The 21,931-nt window shown below is 36.9% G+C and overlaps 1 protein-coding gene across 1 annotated transcript in view; it reads right to left on the reverse strand.

Annotated features, from left to right (window-relative positions):
- Window positions 1–21,931, reverse strand: part of MRC1 (mannose receptor C-type 1) — a 99,526-nt gene that overhangs the window by 55,336 nt on the left and 22,259 nt on the right. The window contains exons 5-8 of the mRNA XM_032880888.1: window positions 15,399–15,512; window positions 12,296–12,442; window positions 8,519–8,704; window positions 905–1,062 (exon numbers count right to left, since the gene is read on the reverse strand). Of these exons, the coding sequence (XP_032736779.1) occupies window positions 905–1,062; window positions 8,519–8,704; window positions 12,296–12,442; window positions 15,399–15,512 (605 nt within the window). The remainder of the gene's footprint in view (window positions 1–904; window positions 1,063–8,518; window positions 8,705–12,295; window positions 12,443–15,398; window positions 15,513–21,931) is intronic.

The raw sequence follows: 21,931 nt of genomic DNA on the forward strand, positions 1-21,931 counted from the left end.
TAATATTTCTAAATTGAAAAATTGGTCTTGCCACTCCTGGACAAAGGCATATTTTCTCCACCTCAGCAGTTGCTAGTGTTCTTACCAACCCTTCCACCTCTAACTCTGGGCTTTCGGCCATATTGTCCTTCAGTTCTTCATAAGAATGATGCTTTCTGGTTTCCTGCACACTTCTGCCTACCCTTTCAATAGTTAACACTTACTTTTTTCTTAAGCTTTCAATTAATCACAATGAAAACAACCCCATGATGAAACAGAAGCTTATAACTACTGAACAGTAGGTTTGGGACAGTCATTGTGCTTATTATATTCATTAACCCATTCCATCCTTATATCTACCATTAAGCTGGATACAGTTATTACGCCCATCTTATAAATGTGAAAATAAGCCATGCATCAAAACCCAGCCTCTCAACCACCATGTTCATTACCCATTAGCGAAAGATATTTTGATCGTATTCTTCAGGCACGAGAGTCATATATAAGACATAGGCACAATTTTTTCAGATGTGACATCTCCATGTATCCTAAAAGAACATATGTAACCCTCCAAATACAGACTGCAGATTGTGGAACCCAGAACAGACCTAAGTACATCAATTCAGAGAAACGAGTCAAAATAGAACCAAAGCTCTCGTTTGCTCAGTCAAGCTCTATGTATTGCCCTTTAGAACTCAGCATAAGAACAGTATGAATACGGGTCACTGGTTAATTTTGTCCTTGAACTGAAAGTTTCTCTCTGCTGATTTTCTAGTCCTCTTGAAAATTTGACTTTGCTAAACAATTGAAATATAGATAGATCACCTAGACTAATACCAATCTAAATGATGATGTGTAGTGAGTGAGGCAGGAAGAAAAATATCCTCTGGCTTTTGCTAGATATCAGCAAATAAAGTTGCCTTACCTTGCCTTTCATTACAACGCAGTCTTCCTGCCTATTGTTTTCATGGCTTGGTTCCCCACGGAGCCATTTAGTAAATGTGACAGGGGTCCCATCACTCCACTCAAAATACATTTGAATCTTGATGTCATTTAAGCCAATCCATAACTCATCATTTGGCTCTAAACAGGAAGAAAGACACAAAAGTAATGTACATATGTTTTCTTTCCAAAAATCAGGAGGTTATCAGGAAAGGAAGGTCCCCTGCTTTATTACTTTATTACTTTATTACTGCCCTTATCTGAAGTTAGAATTCTAAAAATTCTAAGTATTATAACTAATGGGACAAAATTTAAGGCCCAAGTTTTCATAGCTAGAAACATACATATTTGCAAATTCAAAAAATGAAAGAATACACAATTCAATATCTATTTAATTTGTACTATTGGAAATTTCATCATGAATGACTGATTTGTGTTCTTTAAATGGTAAAAATAAAACTACTTGTCAAAGGATTATAAAGATGATGTTGTAGTAGAAAAAGAGGAAAATGCCACACTATATAGGAATTTCCCTAAATGGTTTCATCTCTTCCTCCTAAAGGTTGTCACTTAACTTTGCTTTTGGAGAAGTCCCTGACTGGCTCATTGCCAGCCCCAACAGATGTTTCCAGTGCCATGAGGCATGAATGACATTGCCAGGATGATCCCCTTTTCCTTTCACTTAATATGGCAGATCATGATCTTTTGGGCAGCAAATAAAGGCTTCAAAATGACCTCACGTGTCCTTCTAGGTTCAAGACTAATAAAAACCTAAACCCTCAGGGCCCACAATTAAAATAAAGTATTAAGAGTTCCATGGGGTGCCTGGGTGGCTCAGTCGTTAAGCCTCTGCCTTTGGCTCAGGTCATGATCCCAGGGTCCTGGGATCGAACCCACATCAGACTTTCTGCTCAGTGGGGAGTCTGCTCCCCGCCCCGCCCCTGACCTGCCTCTCTGCCTACTTGTGATCTCTGTCTGTCAAATAAATAAATAAAATCTTTAAAAAAAAATGAGTTCCCTATAAATATTTTTTCTCACTAAATTGTGCACCTCAGTCTAGTTTTTGTAATTCCTAAGCACAAGCTAGACTCCATATAATACACGAGTGTAAAAAGTTGTTAGCTCAATCATTATGAGTCGGTTAGGGAAGCTGTCTTACTTGAAGTAGTCATAACTTACATGTGTAAGTCCAAATTTCTCCACTGTATTTCCACAATTAATATAAAAATATTTTTAAAAGATACTATCTCAACTACCTAAAAAGTTTTTCTAGGCTTTTGATTTAGAAACAATAATTTTATAATTTTTTTTAACTTTAGCAACATTATTTTCACTGTTTTAAATAAATAAGCTTTATCAATAATCAAAAAAGGGAATATTTCCCTAGTGAAAATTTATTAATTCTTAAGTTGAACTTTAAAGCAATCTTTGCCAGAGGTGGTTCAAGATGGCTGCATAAGAAGACCCTGAACTAACCCTACAACAAATCTATAGATACATATGGAACAATTCCCTCTGAAAGTAACCTGAGAATTAGCTGAACAACTGCTCTTCAACAAAGGATAAAAAGGCCATGCTGAGATGCGTAGCAGAAGAAGAGACCTAGTCTGGTTAAAAACCCTACCAGGGTGTACTGACCCACCATCGGGAGGGGTCTCATAAATATGGACCTCCTTCCCAGCAAGTGAGGGGTTTGTTTCTCACATCAGGCACCCCAACTATCAGGATGTGTATTATAGATGAGTCTCCAAAATATCTAGTTTTGAAAACCAATGGGGCTTAAATCCAAGAGAACCAAAGGGCTTAGGGAATAGAGATTCTACTCTTAAAGATCTGATATACAGACTCACTCACCCCAAGACCCAGGGCAAAAGCAGCAGTTTGGAAAGACCCTAGACCATATGCAATTGAGATTTATTTGCTAATCTTAAAAATTCTGCCAGGGGCACCTGGGTGGCTCACTAGGTTAAGCCTCTGCCTTCGGCTCAGGTCATGGTCTCAGGGTCCTGGGATCAAGCCCCATATTGGACTCTCTGCTCAGCAGAGATCCTGCTTCCCCCTCTCTCTCTGCCTGCCTCTCTGCCTACTTGTGATCTCTCTCTCTCTGTCAAATAAATAAATAAATAAATAAATAATAAATCTGTCAGAGGGGCAAAAGTCTACTGGAACTATCTCCAGAGAAAACTGCAAAAAGGCACCATTTTTGCATTCTTGCTCTAGTTTGCTAGTGGCAGCACTAGTGGGCACTATTTTTGCACTGTCGATCTAACCAGCTAGTGCCTACCCCACCACACTGATGCTGAAGCCCTGCCAGAGGCAGGTGAGGGCCTCACTCCCCAGGCCACTACTGCACCCCCCACAAACAGCAGGCAGCACTCCACCTCTCCACAGTTCTTCCAAGCACAGCCTACACAAGGGATGCCCCTTGAGTCCTGGGATTCAGTAAGGGGGGGGACTATGTTTTAGGCCCCATTAAGTTTGAAACAATTGGAGAAACAATTCAAGAAACAACTAATGACTACCGCAAAGTTAAATGGTAAGGATCATTGCTCACATAGGGACACCATTCTAAGACTGAGAGAGATAGCTGTTTCACCTGACACATGGAATCAAACACAGAGAGTTAGACAAAATGAGGAAACAGAGGAATATGTTCCAAACAAACAAACAAACAAACAAATCCAAGACAAAAATCCCAGAAAAAATACTTAAGGAAATGGAGATAAGTAATTTACATGTAGAGAACATTCCATCCCAAAACAGCTGAATATACATTCTTCTGAAGTGCACAAGGAATATTCTCCAAGATAGTTCATATACTAGGCCACAAAATAAGTCTCAATAAATCTAAGAAGGCTAAAATCGTATCAAGCTTCTTTTTCAAACACAGTGGTATGAAACCAGAAATCAACTACAAAAAGAAAACTGGAAAAATCACAAATAAGTTGTGATTTTAAGTCTGCTACTAAAAAAATAAATAAATAAATAAATTAATTAATTATGCTACTGTACAACCAATAAGTCACTGAAGAAATCAAAGAAGAAATAAAAAAATACCTTTAGAGAAATGAAATATAAATAAAATATCAAAATCCATGTGATTCAGCAAAAACATTCAAGAGGGAAGTTCATAGCAATACAGGCTTAAGATTCTCTCTCTCAGGACACCTGCGTGACTCAGTTGGTTAAGCGTCTGCCTTCAGCTTGGTTCATGATCCCAGGATCCTGGGATTGAGTCCCACATCAGGCTCCCTGCTCAGAGGGGAGCCTGCTTCTCCCTCTCCCTCTGCTGTTCCTGCTGCTTGTGCTCTCTCACTCTGTCTCTCTGACAAATAAATAAAAACTTTAAAAAAAAAAAAGACTCTCACTCTCCCTCTGGCCCTCCTCCATTTACACTTGCTCTCTCTCTCTAAAATAAAAATAAAATAAATCATATTAACATCTCAATAGAGACAGAAAAAATAATTGACAAAATCAATATCTATTTATGATAAAATCAGTCAGTTGGGAATAGACAGAATGTACCTTAACATAATAAAGGCCATATATGGTGAGTCCACAACTAACATATTCAATGGTGAAAAGCTGGAAGCTTTTCCCTTAAGAATAAGAAAAAGGAAAAGATGAACCCCTTTGCCATTTTTACTCAACATAATATTGGAAGTCCTAGCCAGAACTTAGGAACAAATAAGAAATAAAAGGCATCTAAATTAGAAAGGAAGAAATAAAATTATCATTATTTTCAATGACATGATTTTATAGACAACCCTAAAGAATCCACCAAAAAAACTGTTAAGACTAGAAAACGAATTCAATAAAGTTGCATGATACAAAATCAATATATAAAACTGTTTCTTTTTTATATACTAACAATGAACTATAAGAAAGAGAAATTAAGAAAACAATCCCATTTTCAATTGCATCAAAAACAATAAAATACGTAGGAATAATTTAACCAAGAAAATAAAAGACCTCTATACTTAAAATTATAAGACTTGATGAAAGAAATTGAAGAAAACACAAATAAAGAGATAGTCCATGCTCATGGATTGGAGAATTAATATTATAAAAGCATCCTGTTACCCAAAGCAATATACAGATTCAATGTAATCCCTATCAAAATATCAATGGCATTTTTCACAGAAATAAAACAAACCTAAAATTTGTATGGAACCACAAAAGATCCCAAAGAGCCAAAGTAATCTTGAGAAAGAACAAAGCTGAAGGTATCACACTCCCATATTTCAAACTGTATCACAAAGCCAAAATAATCAAAATAGCATGGTATCTGCATAAAAGCAGACACAGAACAGTGGAACAGAATAGACAGCCCAGAAATAAACCCACACATATATAGTCAATTAATTTACAACAAAGATGGTAAGCATACAATGAGGAAAGGATACTCTCTTCAGTAAATGGTGTTAGGAAAACTGGAAGCCACTTACAAAAGAATGAAACAGGGCCACTACCTTACACCATATACAAATTAATTCAAAGTAAAGACTTAAATATAGGTCTGGAAGCCATAAAACTCTGAGAAGAAATATAAGCAGTAAGTTCCTTGACATTGTTCTTGGCAGTATGTTTTGAGATATGACTCTAAAGGCAATGGCAACAAAAGCAAAAGTAAACAAAAGACTACATCAACCTAAAAGCTTCTGCATAACAAAGGAAAGCATCAACAAAATGAAAAGACAACCTACTGAATGGAAGAAGATATTTGTAAACCGTATATTCATTAAGGGTTTATATCTAAACTATGTAAAGAATTCATACAGTTCAGTAACCAAAAAAAAAAAAAACAAAAACAAAACAAAAAAAACAAAAAAAACAAAAGCCAATCTGATTTAAAAATAGGCAGAGGATCTGAATAGACATTTTTCCAGAGAGTACATCCATATGGCTAAAAGACACATGAAAAGATACTCAAAACCACCAATCATCAGGGAAATACAAATTAAAACCATAATGAAATATTACTTAACACCTGCCAGAATGACTATTATCAAAAGGACAAGAAATAACAAGTGTTGGCAGCAACATGGAAAAAAGGGAACCCTCCTGCGCGGTTGGTAGGAGCATAAATTGGTGTCACCACCTTGGAAAACAGTATGGAGGTTTCTCAATGAATTAAAAATAGAACTACCATATGATACAGTGATTCCACTTCTGGGCATTTATCCAAAGGAAAAAAACACTAACTAAAAAGACATATGTGCCATCAATGTTCTTTGCAACATTATCTACAATAGCCAAGATATAGAAACAGCCTTAGTGTCTATCAATGGATGAATAAATGAAGAAGATAGTGCATATATATATATTCCAATCTGTACACACACACACATACACACACACACACACACACACACACACACATATTAGGATACTATAAAGCCATAAAAAAGAATCCATTGGATTTGAGGGGGATCATCCATTTGCAATGACATGGATGGACCTTGAGGACATGATGCTCAGTGAACTAAATAGACAGATACCATTTGATCTCACTTATATGTGAAATCTAAAAAGCAAAACAAACGAACAGACAAAACAAAACTCATAGATAGAACAGATCTGTGGTTGCCAGATGTAAAGGAGAGAGGGGGTGTTAAGGTGAGATGGGTGAGGGGAACAAGAGATAGAAACTTCAGGGGCACCTGGGTGGCTCAGTCAGTTAAGTGTTAGGTCACAATCTCAGGGTCCTGGGATTAAGCCCTGTGATGGGCTCCCCACTCAGCAGGGAGTCTGCTTATCCTCTGCCCCTCCCCCACTCATTTTTTTTCTCTCTCTCAAATAAATAAATAAAATCTTTTTTAAAAAAGAGGTACAAACTTCCAGTGATAAAATTAATAAGTCGAGGAGATGTAATGCATAGCAGGGTGACCATAGTCAATATTGGTAGCTAGGGATATTGTGGTGATCACTTTGCAGTTGTGGAATCATTACCTGAAACTAACAAAATGTATGTCAATTATCCTTCAATAAATGAAGTCTACCTTTGTCAGCCACCTTCCCTATATAACCAGAGCAATAAACATACCAGCTTTTCCTATTACTATAACATGTTATAGGAAGTAAAGAAAATTTTGCACTTTGGCACTACAGCCCCTTAACTAATCTGGTCTCCAGTGATTCATTTGCAAACTTTATTACCTGCTGTAAGCATTGTGACTTGTATGCCATGATATTATTCAGACACATCAGTCCTGCTCACATTATTACCGTCTGGTCTGAATTCTCCAGAATGGGTAAGCAGAGAATATAAGAAGTTGTTTACAGGCTGCCGCAGGCTATTATCAGGGTCTATTAAACCAAGGGAAGCGCACAGATGAGAAAGAATCCCATTTGGCACGGGTGTTAGATGTCCTGGTGTTTTGGGGTCTTTGCAACTGTTCTCTGCGACTACGCTGCTAATTCCCGTCTATTTGTCAACTGTATTTTTCTTCTCCCCTCCTCCCCCCACCCTGACTCCTATCAATTTTCAGGCAATAAACGTCAGGAAGCCGTCCCCACCATCGCCACCATCCATTTCCTCTTGTTTTGCTGGCTGGAAACGGCTAGTCAGCAGGCTCAGGGGGAAGCAGAAAACGATCATCATTTAACCAGCAGGTACCCCTGCTTGCCAGTTAGCGCTCTGTTCCTCCTCGCCTGCCTCTTCTCTGGGAGGAGTTGTTCCTAGCTCATTTTCCCTGGTTTTGTTTTGGGGTTTTTGTTTTGTTTTGTTTTGCTTTGCTTTGCTTTGCTTTGTTTTGTTTTTGATAGAACTGATTTTTGAAACCTTTACAAAATTTTGTTCAGTACATTTTCTTTAGAATCTTTACGTACCTAAAATTGAGGAACACATTTCTTTAAAAGTTGGAGGCCAACACCTAACCACCCCAATAAACTATCCCGTTTCTTCTACTGCTCAACACCGTAGCAGCGGTAGCTAGGTTAATCAAGAAAATAAAGTCCGGAGTATGAGATGGCTCATTTAGAGATGTTTCTGGTCAGAGAAAATAGGGCATTAAAAAAGAAAATATATATGCACCACTACTTCTAATAAATGGAGTATTATTGACAAATCTAAGGTAGACTGCTCTGAATGCAGATTACATAGAGAAAAATAATATTTTTAAAACTGTCAATTGATTGCATATTAAAAGAAAAATAAGTCAAATCATCTCTTGAATAAAAATTCTTTAAATTTCGGGGTGCCTGGGTGGGTCAGTCAGTTCAGTGTTCAACTCATGATTTCAGCTCAGGTCATGATCTCAGAGTCCTGGGATCAAGCCCCGCATTGGGCTCCATTCTTAGTGAAGAATCTGTTTGGGATTCTCTCCCTCCCTCTGCCCCTCATCCCCATGCTCTCTCTCTCTTTCTCTTTCTCAAATAAATAAATAAAATATTATTAAAATTCTTTAAATTCCTAAACAATTTTTACTTCTTATACATGATTAATATTTATTGTATACAGTAAATAATCTCATTAATTTTATTAAATTAAAATTATTAAATCATAACATTTGTGATTAAATGGATAATGATTAAATTCCAGAGATGGATGGAGAGTTGGGGAGAGGGAAGCATATTACTGTTGTAGGTTTCTCACCATATCCCAGTTGGGAGATGATAAAGTCAAATTCCTCGATGCTGTGGATGCTGGCTAGATCGCCACCTTCCTTCCGACATGCAGTCAAGGCATCTCTTTGGATTTTCTTTTCCTCTCTGTGAATCTTGTAGCAGTGACCTGCATATGGCCACCACTGACTTGGACAGTTAATGGGCACATCGCTTTCTAGAGAAAAAAGAGTTTTAAAAATTATAACAAAATTTTCTATCATTTGATTTGATTTGATACACAAAACAATTCATAGTAAACATTTAAAGGTAATATTTATTTTTCTTTTTTGGCATACATATTCACAAAAGATAAACTAGGTGCGGGCAGAAGAGCCACCAAAAACCCACAGAAACTACCAGAGCATGAGCTGGCCACCTGTGCCTTTGCATGGCCTCCGGCTTGCTCCTGCAAGACGGCATATGACACTGTTGTGAGCAAAGGGATTTAGATTCAGAAGTCTTTTGAATTTGCCACAGGTCATGTGATCTTGGATAAGTCACATGACAGGAACCAAAGGATCCGTATATGTAAAAACGTTTCACTAATATTGATGGCAATACTAATAGGAAGCTACTTATCCTCACTGTGTTCTTCTGGGCTAGAAACCATTTGAGATAATGTTACTATAAATTACAAACACCACAATAATTATTATTAAGTCAATGAGTAATAGTGGCCAACATCCTAATTATTGCTACTAAGAGTTAGGGTTAAATCTCCTAAATCGTGACTTCATGTTGCAAAAATGAACTGTAATAGTAATGAGCTGGCGAAAGGGAAAGGAAAGATATTTGAGGGCAGAAAGTCACGTTATTCATCCTTGTATGCCCTAGGACTGGCATGGGGGTTGGCACACGGCTGGTGTAATGAACGTAGGTCGAGAATATATATTGGATATGCAACAGCTTATCATTACCATTTATCGATACTCTTTCAAACTGCAAGTTAGCAATGCACCTTGCTTAAAGAGAGACTCTATAACCACATGAATGTTAATTTATACATGTTTGGTAGTGAATGTACTCAGCATGCTACCTTAGCAAATGCTCAGTATGGTAAATGTGTGTTATTTAATGAATCCCTTAAAGCCCTTTTTCCCTATAGACCAGGACTGTCTGCCACATGTTTGAGTCCCAGATTCTGTTTACAGGAGTCATGTAAGTAAACAGTCACCCATGATGACCAAGCACTGCATTATCATCATAGAAAACATGCACATGCTTAAAAAATCCCAGCCCCTCAATACAGTTTAGATATTCTACACTTCTATGTTACATTAAAAAAAAAATAAATAAATAACTATAACTCTGGAGCCCTCTGGTGGGATATTTTGATCTTGCTACCTGGGAGGCTGAAAATAATGTCAGTAAGTACTGAGGCCTTCAAAAACTGAACCGGTGACCTTTAAAAATATCTTAAAACATGAAGACATCCAAGAAAAAGGAGTTCCAAGGGGCAGCCAGGAAAGATCTCTCGTTCCTGTGGAGCAACACTAACAGAGATACGATGTAAGTCACGAATGAGAATCACATACATGGTTTTAAATTTGCTGGTGGCTGTGTTAAATAAAAATAAAAAGAAACAGACACATTTAATTTTAATAATTTATTTTATTTAACCCAGTATACCCCAAATATTATCATTTCAACATGTAATCAATAAAAAAGAAGTTACGAGATATTTTTACTCGTTTGTGTGGGAAGTCTTGGAAAGGCCATATGCATTTTACACACTTAGAGCACATTTCAAGTCAAACTAGCCCACTTCATGCTCTCAGTGGCCACTTGTGGTTGGGGGGGGGTCATGTGACTGTGGTTCTAGGATCCCAGGAATTATGGCAAACAGGGTAGCATTGCAGGGACCAACAGGGTACAAGGTAGAACACTTGCCCCAGGGGGTCACCAGTCATGTGTACTGCATAATTTTAATTCTCACAGGTTTATTTGAGTTTATAGATAAGACAGAATGATTCATCCAGGAAATACAGAGAAATTCAAAACCCCATGTCAAATGAAGGTTAGCAAGTGAAATGAGGTGGGGCATAGTAGAGAAATTAGGCTAATTTATGGAATGCTTGACAGTATGAACACATTTTCACAGGCAAAACAGGTATTAATATTTCCCGTTACAGATGAGAAACCCAAAACTGGGAGTTAGGTAATAAGGCTAAGTTCCAGAATTCTGCTTCCTGTACCAGGGAAGCTATTTAAAAAAAGCATTCTCATCTCCCCCCTACATGGTAATTCCAAATCTTCTGAAGGAGAATTGTATGACTTTTTCCAAGGAGAAATAATTATACTTTTTCTCCTATGGGAGGAATAGAGAAGATGAAGTACAAAATGATTTAGGTCTCCCAGACACATGTTTCTAGTCATAATATCATCAAGCCCAAGAACCAGGACCATTGTCTGTACCCACTGGAGATTGTGACCATTTCTGTCTCTATTAAAATTATAAATACAGACCTGTACCCCTGGGACAAATAATACATTATATGTTAATAAATATTTTAAAAATCGTAAATACACCTACTCTTTGGTCTAGCAACTCCACTTCTGGGAATGATCACACACATGAAATGATATGTGTATAAAATTATTCACTGTAGGATTGTTTGTAAAAATAAAAAATCAGAAGAAAATTGAAGGTCCATCAATAGGTGACTGGTCAAAAATATTCATGGTCTCTCTCTAATGTCTATTGTGAGTCATAAAAATAAACCCCAAAGCTATTTTTGTACAATATGGAAAGATGTCCACATTTTTTATCTGAAAAAGGTGAAGAAGATATGTATTGGGTGCTGCCATTTGTATAAAGCAGACAGAAATAATCATAAACATATTTGTTGATATATTTATAGACTAACCAGATAAGGATAAACACCCAGAAACAGTTATTTATCAGAGACGAGAACTAGGTGTTAGAGGTTAAGAGGTAGAAAGAAAATACTATTATTTTCTATCACTTTATAAATTTTGATTTTCCAATTATGTCAAAAAGTCAACTTTTTTTTTAACTTTAGAAGTCAAGGAGAGAAGTCAAGAATGCCATACTGTCAGATTTCTCAAGCAGAATACACACATACATACATACATCCCTCTGAAGTATTAAGTGTCTCTCCAAAAACAGCTGATAGTGAAAAAAATGTGGGTTGTCTGCTTTTTGTCAATTTGAAAAAAGGGTGCATTCTTGCGTTAGTAACTTAATTCTTCTATAAAATAATAAGAGAGAGCATAATTGACTTCTTTCCCCAGAGTCTAGCCAATATATAAAATTCAGTTAGTATTTTTGGATGTTTTGTCCCATTTCTGTGAAGACTTCCACTGAAGATGCTAAACTTACGGCACGAGAGCCCAGAAAAATCCTTAAATAGCCAGAATATAATAAAAACATCCTTTGCAGATATTTATTTCCTAGTTTGGATTCCTGTTTTGTCACATGTGCAAGTTTTATATATCCTCTGAATATCCTCTTCCTCATTGAGAATGTGTGAATAATAATGCCTTGCTCATAGGGCTGCTATGAGGCTAGAATTCTTATTTATGTTCTTTTGAAGTCTTTGTACATGCCTGTACACCACAGCACACTCAGGAAATGTTGGTGACCATTACTAGTACGCAACAAAAAGAAATTCCGTAGGACTATAACTAAATTTACTCCATAAATTATCAACACAACCTGTCATCTCATACAGTTATGCTTGTCTATAATTTTCTTCTTTCAATTAAAATATCTTCTACACTTCAGACCAAATCGATCACTTACCAGAGGGAATCACAAAAGGATTCAAACTTGTGTTGCCCTTTTTACAAATATAGCCTAGTCTCTGAACACATTCCAGATTTTCCCATTTAGCATTTTTCCCAGGATTTAGTGACACACAGCTTTTTCCAGGTTCTGTTGATGGACTTCCTTTGGGGAAAAGAAAATATCAAAGTGGGATTATTATGGTAGTACAAGCAGTTAGCCCCCAAAACCTCACAACTTCATCCCTGGGATTTAATTGGATCCCATTCTGTCTCTGGCTTCATATTCACCAATAAATCTTTACTGACTGCAGTGCAAAAGACATGTTGAGTATCTATTTCTTTTCTTATCGTTGGGTTGTTCTAGTGTCTAAAATGTTGATTATACAAGTTCACTTCTTTGAAATAACTCATTTCACAATATTGACAATAAAGCTAGACTTTATAATCCTAAACAATCTTCACATTGGGTTTTGTTATGTATAATCAATCTAGAAGTAACTAACAAAATGCAAAACACACAATGTTCTAAACCAACTATATTAAATATTGTAAATACCTACCAAAAACCTACGTAAGGCTAACTGCGAGGAGCGAACTAGAGAATTTCTGAACATGGTAAAACTTCCTCCAACTGGAGAGAGGAGATGGAAGAGGAAGACAGCAAAGAGGAGAAAGACTAGGGAAGGGGAGCTTGAGAAGCAACAGGGCATAGGAAACACTGATAAAGTCCACCCCAAACTCAGACTCTTCCTCACGATTTTCAACCAAGCCCACTGAAGATTTTTAACCACTAACCCATCATCCCCTATCTTCCTGAAAATTGATAAAAGAACCAGATAAAGTCAACTTTGGGGGGCGCCTGCTTTTGGCTCAGGTCATGATCTCAGGGTCCTGAAATCGAGCCCCGCATCAGGCTCTTTGCTCAGCAGGGAGCCTGCTTCCCCTTCTCTCTCTGCCTGCCTCTCTGCCTACTTGTGATCTCTCTCTGTCAAATAAATAAATAAAATCTTTAAAAAAAAGTCACCTTTGGGAATGCAATGGATACATGAATGCCCAAATTTCTCATGCCTTTTCACTAGTTAATACAGGATTTTAAAACCAGTGTTCTGAAAACTAGTGCCATCTCTCACCTGAAGACAGGTTGATGAGCCACCTTTTGTTAATGACTCTGTTTTGTGACCTCTGACACGTATATAACCTGGACCTGGACCTCACTTTGCCTTCCTGCTAAATGGGAACCATATCTCCTGCTCCATAAAGCTTTTGTCAACATTTTTTGAAAGTTTTGGAAGAGCGTACAGTGAAAAACACTGCCAATGATAAGGACTTAAATATATCAATTAGTTGTCTTTAAATGGCTATCATAGATATAGATTTGAGTTCACACTTCTCCGGCATTTGTGTAAAATATCCTCACTTTAAATGTGAATGTATTTTAATAGATGTATTTCTTGGAAGTACACAACTGAATGCTTAATCAAATATTTCATGCAATAACAGCTTCTAATATTCCACAAGGTTTCTGATTCTAGTTTGAAGAAACTCTCCAGAGAGTTTCAGATTATTTCAGAAGGTGATTTAACCTTGTACCTCTTATTTCTCAGGAATTTGGTTTAATAAGGGAGGACATTTCTTTTCCTTTCTCATCAATATTCTAATTTCATTCCTCATTTTCACTGCAGTTAGCCCCCCAATTTTCTCACTGAATCCTTGGAATGCAAGTGGTTAAGTATTACAATAATTATTCCAAAATTGCATAATAAATAAAGTGACCTGCCAAACATGCAATAATTCAGCAGCAAAAAATAAACTCTAGTTCCTTAAAAAAATCATTATTATTTAATGATCTGATTGAGCCCAACTGGCATTCTCTAATTTAATTTGACTGAGTGGGCAGACAAATCAAATCCTCACCCACGAGAAAGACATCTTATATTCCTCTACCGTAATGTTTAGTTCCCATATTGTAGAGGAAAACAAAGCCGACTGTAGTGACAGCCCTGTTAGTATGCACTGAAGGAATGCATTGGATGTGGAATTTCATAGGAAAAGCACATCAGTTTAAACCAAAATATATCCTCTAAAATTTCCCTTTTGTATTTTGGCATCTATTCTGAGCTAGCTAGCTAGCTTGCTTGCTTCTTTCTTATTTTCAAAGTTTTCATTTTCTTTAAATACCATAAATTAGTAACATAGAAGAGAGTTTCGTTTCCTAAGCCCAATGCAAAAACCATTCAGTGGCTTTTAAGAAAGATGTTTGACCATATGAGAAAACACTACATCAGTATTTTCTCATAGCAGAATTAGTGAATGAAAATGTGACCCATCATTTTCCACACCCAGGCAGACATTAGTAATCATTAATTATTATATTCTTTGCTAATAAACCAACATTAGTATGGGGTGGGATTGGAAGTGGGGGTGGGGAGTTCTGAATCACACTCCATAGAGCACCTCAAGCACAAAAGTGCTAATGAATTATTATGCTAGCATGGAATATTATCATCTATGTCTAAATACCATTTTAATCCAACTCTATTAGATTAACAACAGAAGAAAATGATGTTAAGCTCCTTATAACAATGACAGAAAAATCATAAATATCTCAGGGCTCAAGACAATGAGAAATTGTCCAGCCCTAAATAATTCATATTCACTTAAATTCACTTATGTGTGTGTGTAAATGTAAATAAATACATATACAATCTTTGAATATACTATATAGCATTATATAGTATATATACACATACATCTCATAAGTATAAATTTCATATATAAGCACTTTCAACTGGAACATTGTAGAATTTGAAAATTTGATTTTGAATATAATAGCTAGCAAATCAAGGATATTCAGAGAATGTGTACTTTAACAGAGTCCTGTATTGATTTGTGTCATAACTCTGCCAGACAAATCTCTAACCCGGGAAGCAGGTATAACTTTACAGTTTTATGATATGCAAATCTAGTCGGCAGATTTCAAAGGAATGTGAGAAAGACTATATTTGGTAAAGTCTCCCAATTCTTTTCTTTGAGCTCCCCATGTGAGATGATGAAGATCACTATGGTATCCAGATAAATTAAACCTTGATGTATTTATCCACAGACAAGCTGGACCCTACCTGGTAACCAGTTCAAATACCGGAATGGACTGCCACTGCTCCACTGCCATCCAGTGTTGAAACTCAGGCTGTTAAGTCCAATCCAGAGTCCTGAGGTCAAGGAACTGGTTAATCCTATGGAACAAAAGCAAAACCAAACAACAAACAAAAAACAAAACTGACATTTGGAAAACACAATGTAATTGAATTCAGAATTAAGTGCTTGGATCAAAATGTATTAGAGAGAAGTAAAAAAAAAAAATGCCTAATATTTCTCCTTGGATTCTCCTAAGGTAAGTACAACTACTACCTCCATTGGCAAATAAAGAAACAGAGAAACAAAGAAACAGAGAAACAAAGAAAGCCCAAGAAAGATTCTTAGTGAGCTCTAGTAAGATTCTTGCTAAGCTTCTAATCCAGATATGACCAGGCTTCGACCCTATCATCTTAGAATACTCCTATAGGATAGTAGGAGTGTGCTTTTAATTTGGATAAGACTCTATCAACAAAAAATAATTTTACTTCATTTTAGAGTACAAATAAGATTTTTTAAAAAGATTTTGTTAATTTATTTGAGAGTCCACAAATGAGCAGCAGGAGGGACAAGCAGACTCCTTGATGAGCCCTACATGGGCTCCAACTCACAACCCTGAGACCATGACCTGAGCAGAAATAAAGAGTCAGACATTTAACCAACTGAGCCACCCAGGTGCTCCTACAGTACAAATAGGATTTATTATGAAAAATATTCCAAGTTTTCTATCATAAAATGTTTAATAAACATTTCAATCTCTCATTCTCATAAGTTATTACCTAATCTTCCATAACTTAGTCTATGAATTTTATCTCATGACATTTTTTAAAAATCAATTTTTCTTTTTATTAATATTTTACTTAAAGTCTAAGTGAAATTCTTTGGCTAACGTGAACAATAGTTTGTTTAGGCACTTCATAAATCATAATTACAATATTTCAAACTCTGTGCGGTTGGGGGGGTTGGTTTGGTGGAGGTTAGTGTAGAATTAAAAAACAAGCCACATGGACATTTGCCCTGTGGTGTCAAACACTCTGATTTCTTACCTACCTATACTTTTAAAAAACAAATTCTCTGTTCTCTCTACCTTGTTTTTAGTTGATTAAAGAGGACCACAGAGGAGAGGGAAAAGTAAATGGGAAGGAATCAGATAGGGAGAAAAACCATGATAGACTCTGGACTCCAGGACACAAACTGAGGGTTATAGAAGGAAGGGGATGGAGGGATGGGGTAACAGAGTGATGGGTATTAAGGAGGGCACATGTGGTGATGAGCACTGGGTGTTATAGGAATCGTTGAACACTACATCAAAAACTAATGATGTACTATATACTGGCAAGTTGAACATAATAAAAAAAAGGGGGGTGCATAAAAAACAAAACTATCCTTTGTCTGAAGTAAAATACCAAACTTAAGTTGGTATTCTTGTCAATGGTGAGAATTACCACTTACTCTATTCAGCCTACTGTATGTGTCCATTTAATCCCACAAACTATGATAGGTGTCTTGTGACACCAAAACCCAGACTCTACAGTTCTTACGTAACCAACTGAGCTATCTCAAAGTCACTAACATTTTCCCCAATTTCTCATTAGCTCCCATATGCATATATTCATGTCACCAAATCAAATGAATGGAGGTCACAGCGACTCAGCCAAATAATCAGATCTCACATTTATTGCATCCACTTCCATTAAAGGGCAGATGATGGTCTTAGAGGTCACGGGGCCTGAATGTTGCATTCAGTACATTCAGAATCTGGAAGCGAGGCACTCACAAAGGGAGGTCCAAATACCCACTTGTTGATTAGGTTGATATTGATTAGGTAGGTTGATGCTTAATAAACTGAACTGAATTCGATACTGGAATTACTTACTGAAAAGTAAACCCTATTGTGTGATTTCTTTAAACAAAGTAATAAAATAATGATGGGATGAAATTAAATACTGGAATGTAAAAATCAGTGAAAATTAATTCAGATCTGCTCATTTTTATCAGATGTTCTAGAAAAATTGTTTGAGTTAGCACAGTTCTTACAGACAGGTACTTTATGTACCTTGCGAGGTATCTAGTCCAATCTCTTCATTTTACAGAGTAAGAAATTAAAGACAGAGAGATTTAGAAACATGGGGAGAGGCAGAGGATTAGCAGATCATGTTCAATGTGGTTTCTCCAGTGGATTCAATCCCAGTTTGAATTAATTTTGCCTGTGAGTTATTTTCTAGATAACTTTAAATGTCATAGCACTTTTAAATAAACAACAATGAACCAGACAGCTATTTCTGATACGTGTCATTCCTCTCCAAACAAAAGTCCATGCCGGAACTCACTCCTAACACCTGTGTGAAGACTCAGCTTTGGGTTCTCCAAAGTTGGAATCTCAAAAAAATAGAAATGTTTATTGTAAACTCTACCAAGGAGATGAGATTATCAAAAGGGTAAGTCTTTGTATTTCTAAAGTCTTAAATCTCTGGGATGAGCATCACCAAGTATGACTGCATTTATTTAAAATAATATTAATGTGATAAAAATGCATTCATATGAAATTAATTTTATAATTATTTATCTTATCAATGGTCACCTTTTATTTTTTACATATAGTTATTAAAACTATTTGAGTACTATACTATTTAGTCACTTTAGGATAAATTAAAGAAATCAACTAAAAAGTTCTGTCCTATCTCATTTATGTAATAGGTAACTTATGATGTGTCAAGTGGAAATACTTGTTTACTACTCTGTGCCTTAGAAATGTCATTCTGGGATCAGTGTCACACTGACACTACATTTTATGTTAGTAATTACTCCATTAAATACTATTGAACACAACGACTTTTTTCATAAATTACTTAAAGTTGTAGTCACCTGACTAATAATCTCTATACGTAGAGAGGGGTAAACTAGAGACAATGATGCTGAAAGTAGCATTTCACAAATGCTTAATATAGCTATTCCCCCAAATCAAATACTCTTGTATTTTAAAAAATTTATTCGTTAAGAAAATAAACATTTATAAGTTTTCAAAACTATAAGTAATTCACTGACTATAGAAAGAATTAAAGTAGATTTTTTCTGATTGCTGAAATTACTGTGTTTAGCATAACAAAGCAAAGCAGGTAGCTTCTTAAAGGAGTTATCTGTCCTCTGACATCTTATTTTGAAGAACTGAATTAATAAATACTTCTTAAACCAGGGCTTAACACATAATCTGTGCCCAATAAAAATGAGCTATTATTATTATTACTGTTACGACTACTACTCCTCTGTGTTGAATGAGGTTGGCAAAAAGTATGATTAGAAACAAAATTCAAGTTTTGTGTTAAATATATCCTCACTTAAAGCAAATGAGCACCATCCACAAATTTCTTCCTCTAATGTGCTTTTGTAATGTCATAGAGAGACCAAGAGTTTTTTTTTTTTTTAGCATTATAACACAAAATATCAATTTCACAGGCTGAACTTTTTAATTCTTGCTTTTTCTGCATATATTGTCTGAAACGGTTATGCACCTACTTTCAAACCTAGTTATAACAGAAGATGTACTTGGGTCCAACGTTGCCCTTTGCTTTCCTCTCTTCCGCATTGTGGTCCAATTCACTGTCCAGCCAACATCAAAAACAATCAGGGTAGCAAGCCAGCTTTCACTTCCCACATCTTATTTCAGTTCTGTAAATCCTAATCCTGCACATGATGTAGTTATAACTCTGATTTAGGAATTGAGGATTAAATAGCTTCCCAACATTTTGGGGGTAGAAACAGAAGTGAGGATGATGCAATGACCGTGAATGATGTAAGAAGTCGCCGCTGGGCAGACACTAAACCCTGCAGTCAACAGGGAATCAGAGTGTGGGTTTAGACTAAGTTAACCAGGACAAGGAGTGGCTCACAACTAAATTAAGGTTCTCTTTAGTGCTTTGGGGACCACCAGATCCTCACTTAGTTCGTGAATGTGACCCGGGCAGTCAGACAGTGCTCGGTTCCATTCTAACTATTTTCTGAACAGGAGGCATTAGGCAACTTTCTAGCTTCTCCCTGTTATTTCTTCAGTAAAGTGGAGAAAATAGTGTTCATTTAGGAGGTTGGTGTGAGCTTTAGAAATAAAGCCCAGGGGTGCCTGGGTGGCTCAGTGGGTTAAGCCTCTGCCTTCAGCTCAGGTCATGGTCTCAGGGTCCTGGGATCGAGCCCCGCATCGGGCTCTCTGCTCAGCGGGGAGCCTGCTTCCCCTGCCTGCCTCTCTGCCTACTTGTGATCTCTCTCTCCCTGTCAAATAAATAAATAAAATCTTAAAAAAAAAAAAGAAAGAAAGAAAGCCCAGTGTCTGATACACAGCAGCTGATCAATAAATGACAGCTAAATGGAACTGAGTCATAAAAATGGGTACCCCTGGGGAAAAAAAATATACGTTTATAAAAAATAAAATAAAAAAAATGGTTTACATCTTTTTATAAAAAAAGAACATTTACATTGCTCACAATTCTCACATAGAATAAATCTTATTTTAAAAAGATAACTATTTATGGGCATATTTTTTTTTATTTTAGTGGCATATTTTCCCAATGAAGGTAGATCACAATCCTTTACTCACACCATTATTTTCTAGATTCTTCCCCCACTACATCCCAATAAATCCTGAAAGTCATGAATATCTTCCCTCCAAAAACCAAACCTCTGCTTCACTTTATGAATTCCCCTGTAGGCTTTTTTCCCCCTAATGCATGATATTTTTTACTTAAAGAAAAGCAGGAAATACTGCAGATCTTGTTAATGAAATCATTCTTATCCAGATTTCAGTTAAAATTTGCTGACTAAAATTCCAGAGGCTTGGATAAGTTTCAAATGAGTATCTGAGGTAAACTCAGCCTCGGAATCTCTTAGGGCTTGTTTGCACTCTTGAGGGACACAATGATAACACTGGCTGATTGGGAAAGCATTTCCTGCAGTCCCAGCTGGAGCTGCTGTACTGCCCACATCACCCCTTTCCTTTAGGCAGCTGCTGAAGGTAGCTAAAAAGTAACCTGGGTTCTCTCCTGTGGCTTCCAGAAAGCCAGGAAACAAGAAACTTGGAAAGTCTGGAAGAGTCAACTTAAAAACTTGGAAAGAGTCAAGATAATACAACCCACAAATAGATTCCTTTAAAAAAAAAAAAAAGCCAACTGGAACCATTTCAACTTTTTTTTTTAAAGTTTTAATTTTAATACATTACCCTCTGCTCATCACCATAATTGCCCTCCTTGACCCCCATCACCTATTTCCCCTCACCCCCCATTCTCCTTCCCTCTGGTGACCAGCAGTGTGTTCTCTATAGTTAAAGTCTGTTTCTTGGTTTGTCTCTCCCTCTCTCCCCCAACCCCCCTCTCTCTGTCTTTCTTTGCCCTTTGCTTGTTTGTTTTGTTTCCTACACTCCACATCTGGGTGAAATCCTATGGTATTTGTCTTCCTGTAACTGACTTAGAAACCACTTCAACTTTCATAGAACTTTCTCTCACTCATGCCGGCATGCCCAGAAAACACCTGGGTAGTCTTGAGTAATCTTTTCTCTTCCTTGATCATCTATAGGAATTCAGTTTTATCTCTTTCTGTGATTTCCATCCTGATTTTTAGACACGGTTATAAATATTAATCACACTGATACTATGCCCCAATACTAGCAGCCCCATAGACCAACGCAAAACAGAATAATTGAGCAGACTTGAGGCATAATTCCTTCTCTGAGTGTGTGAATACACGGTGAGGTCAGAGGGCTTGTCTCCTGTCAGTCTCAGTAATAATAATGGAAAGAAAATGGCTAACTGCTGCCTCTGCCGAGAGGAGACAATAAGTAAATGTTAAAGATTTCATTACAGTGGAGCAGTTCATGCTTTAGTCCTCAGGAAGAGAGGAAGAGTAGAAAAACGCATTTCGCAAGGTTGTGCTAAATAAATGTGTGTTTACTCTTTTTCTCAAAAAAAAAAAAAAAGAATGCAATAAACACCTGAAAATTCAATTAAAAGTAATTAAAAATTCAAATAAAAATAATAACTTACAGGAGAAACATGGTCCAGTTAATGAAAGGTATCACCCAGAAAGAGAAAAGAAGGCCAAGGTAGGGACACGCTCTATCCCTCGTATTGGTTCACATACTCTCCCCTTTAACAGACGAAGTCACTGAGGCCTAGAAGCTTCACAGTGTCAAAAAGCTGAGACCCAGGCAGTGGGGCTCCAGAGCTGATTCTCTTTACTCCTGCACTCTGCTGCCTGGGGGCTAGTGAGTTGGAATGCGTAGGCATGGCTGACGCAGCGGACACTAACATGGGGGGTCCCTCAACCACTTGTCCCAGAGTCACCTGGGAGGTTAACAGTATGCAACTTCCTGGGCCCCAGGAAGGGGGTCACATCCACCAATCTAGCATCTCTGGAGTCTGTGCCCACGCATCTTCAGCTTAACAAAGTTCAACGGTGATGAATAGGCACCTTCACATGGAAGGACCATGGCACTTACTGTCTTCTTGCCATAAACTGACCACCTCTCCACACATGAGGA

Source organism: Lontra canadensis, unplaced genomic scaffold (genome assembly GCF_010015895.1).
Source record: "Lontra canadensis isolate GAN:19392208 unplaced genomic scaffold, GSC_riverotter_1.0 scaffold72, whole genome shotgun sequence".
Taxonomy (NCBI): domain Eukaryota; kingdom Metazoa; phylum Chordata; class Mammalia; order Carnivora; family Mustelidae; genus Lontra; species Lontra canadensis.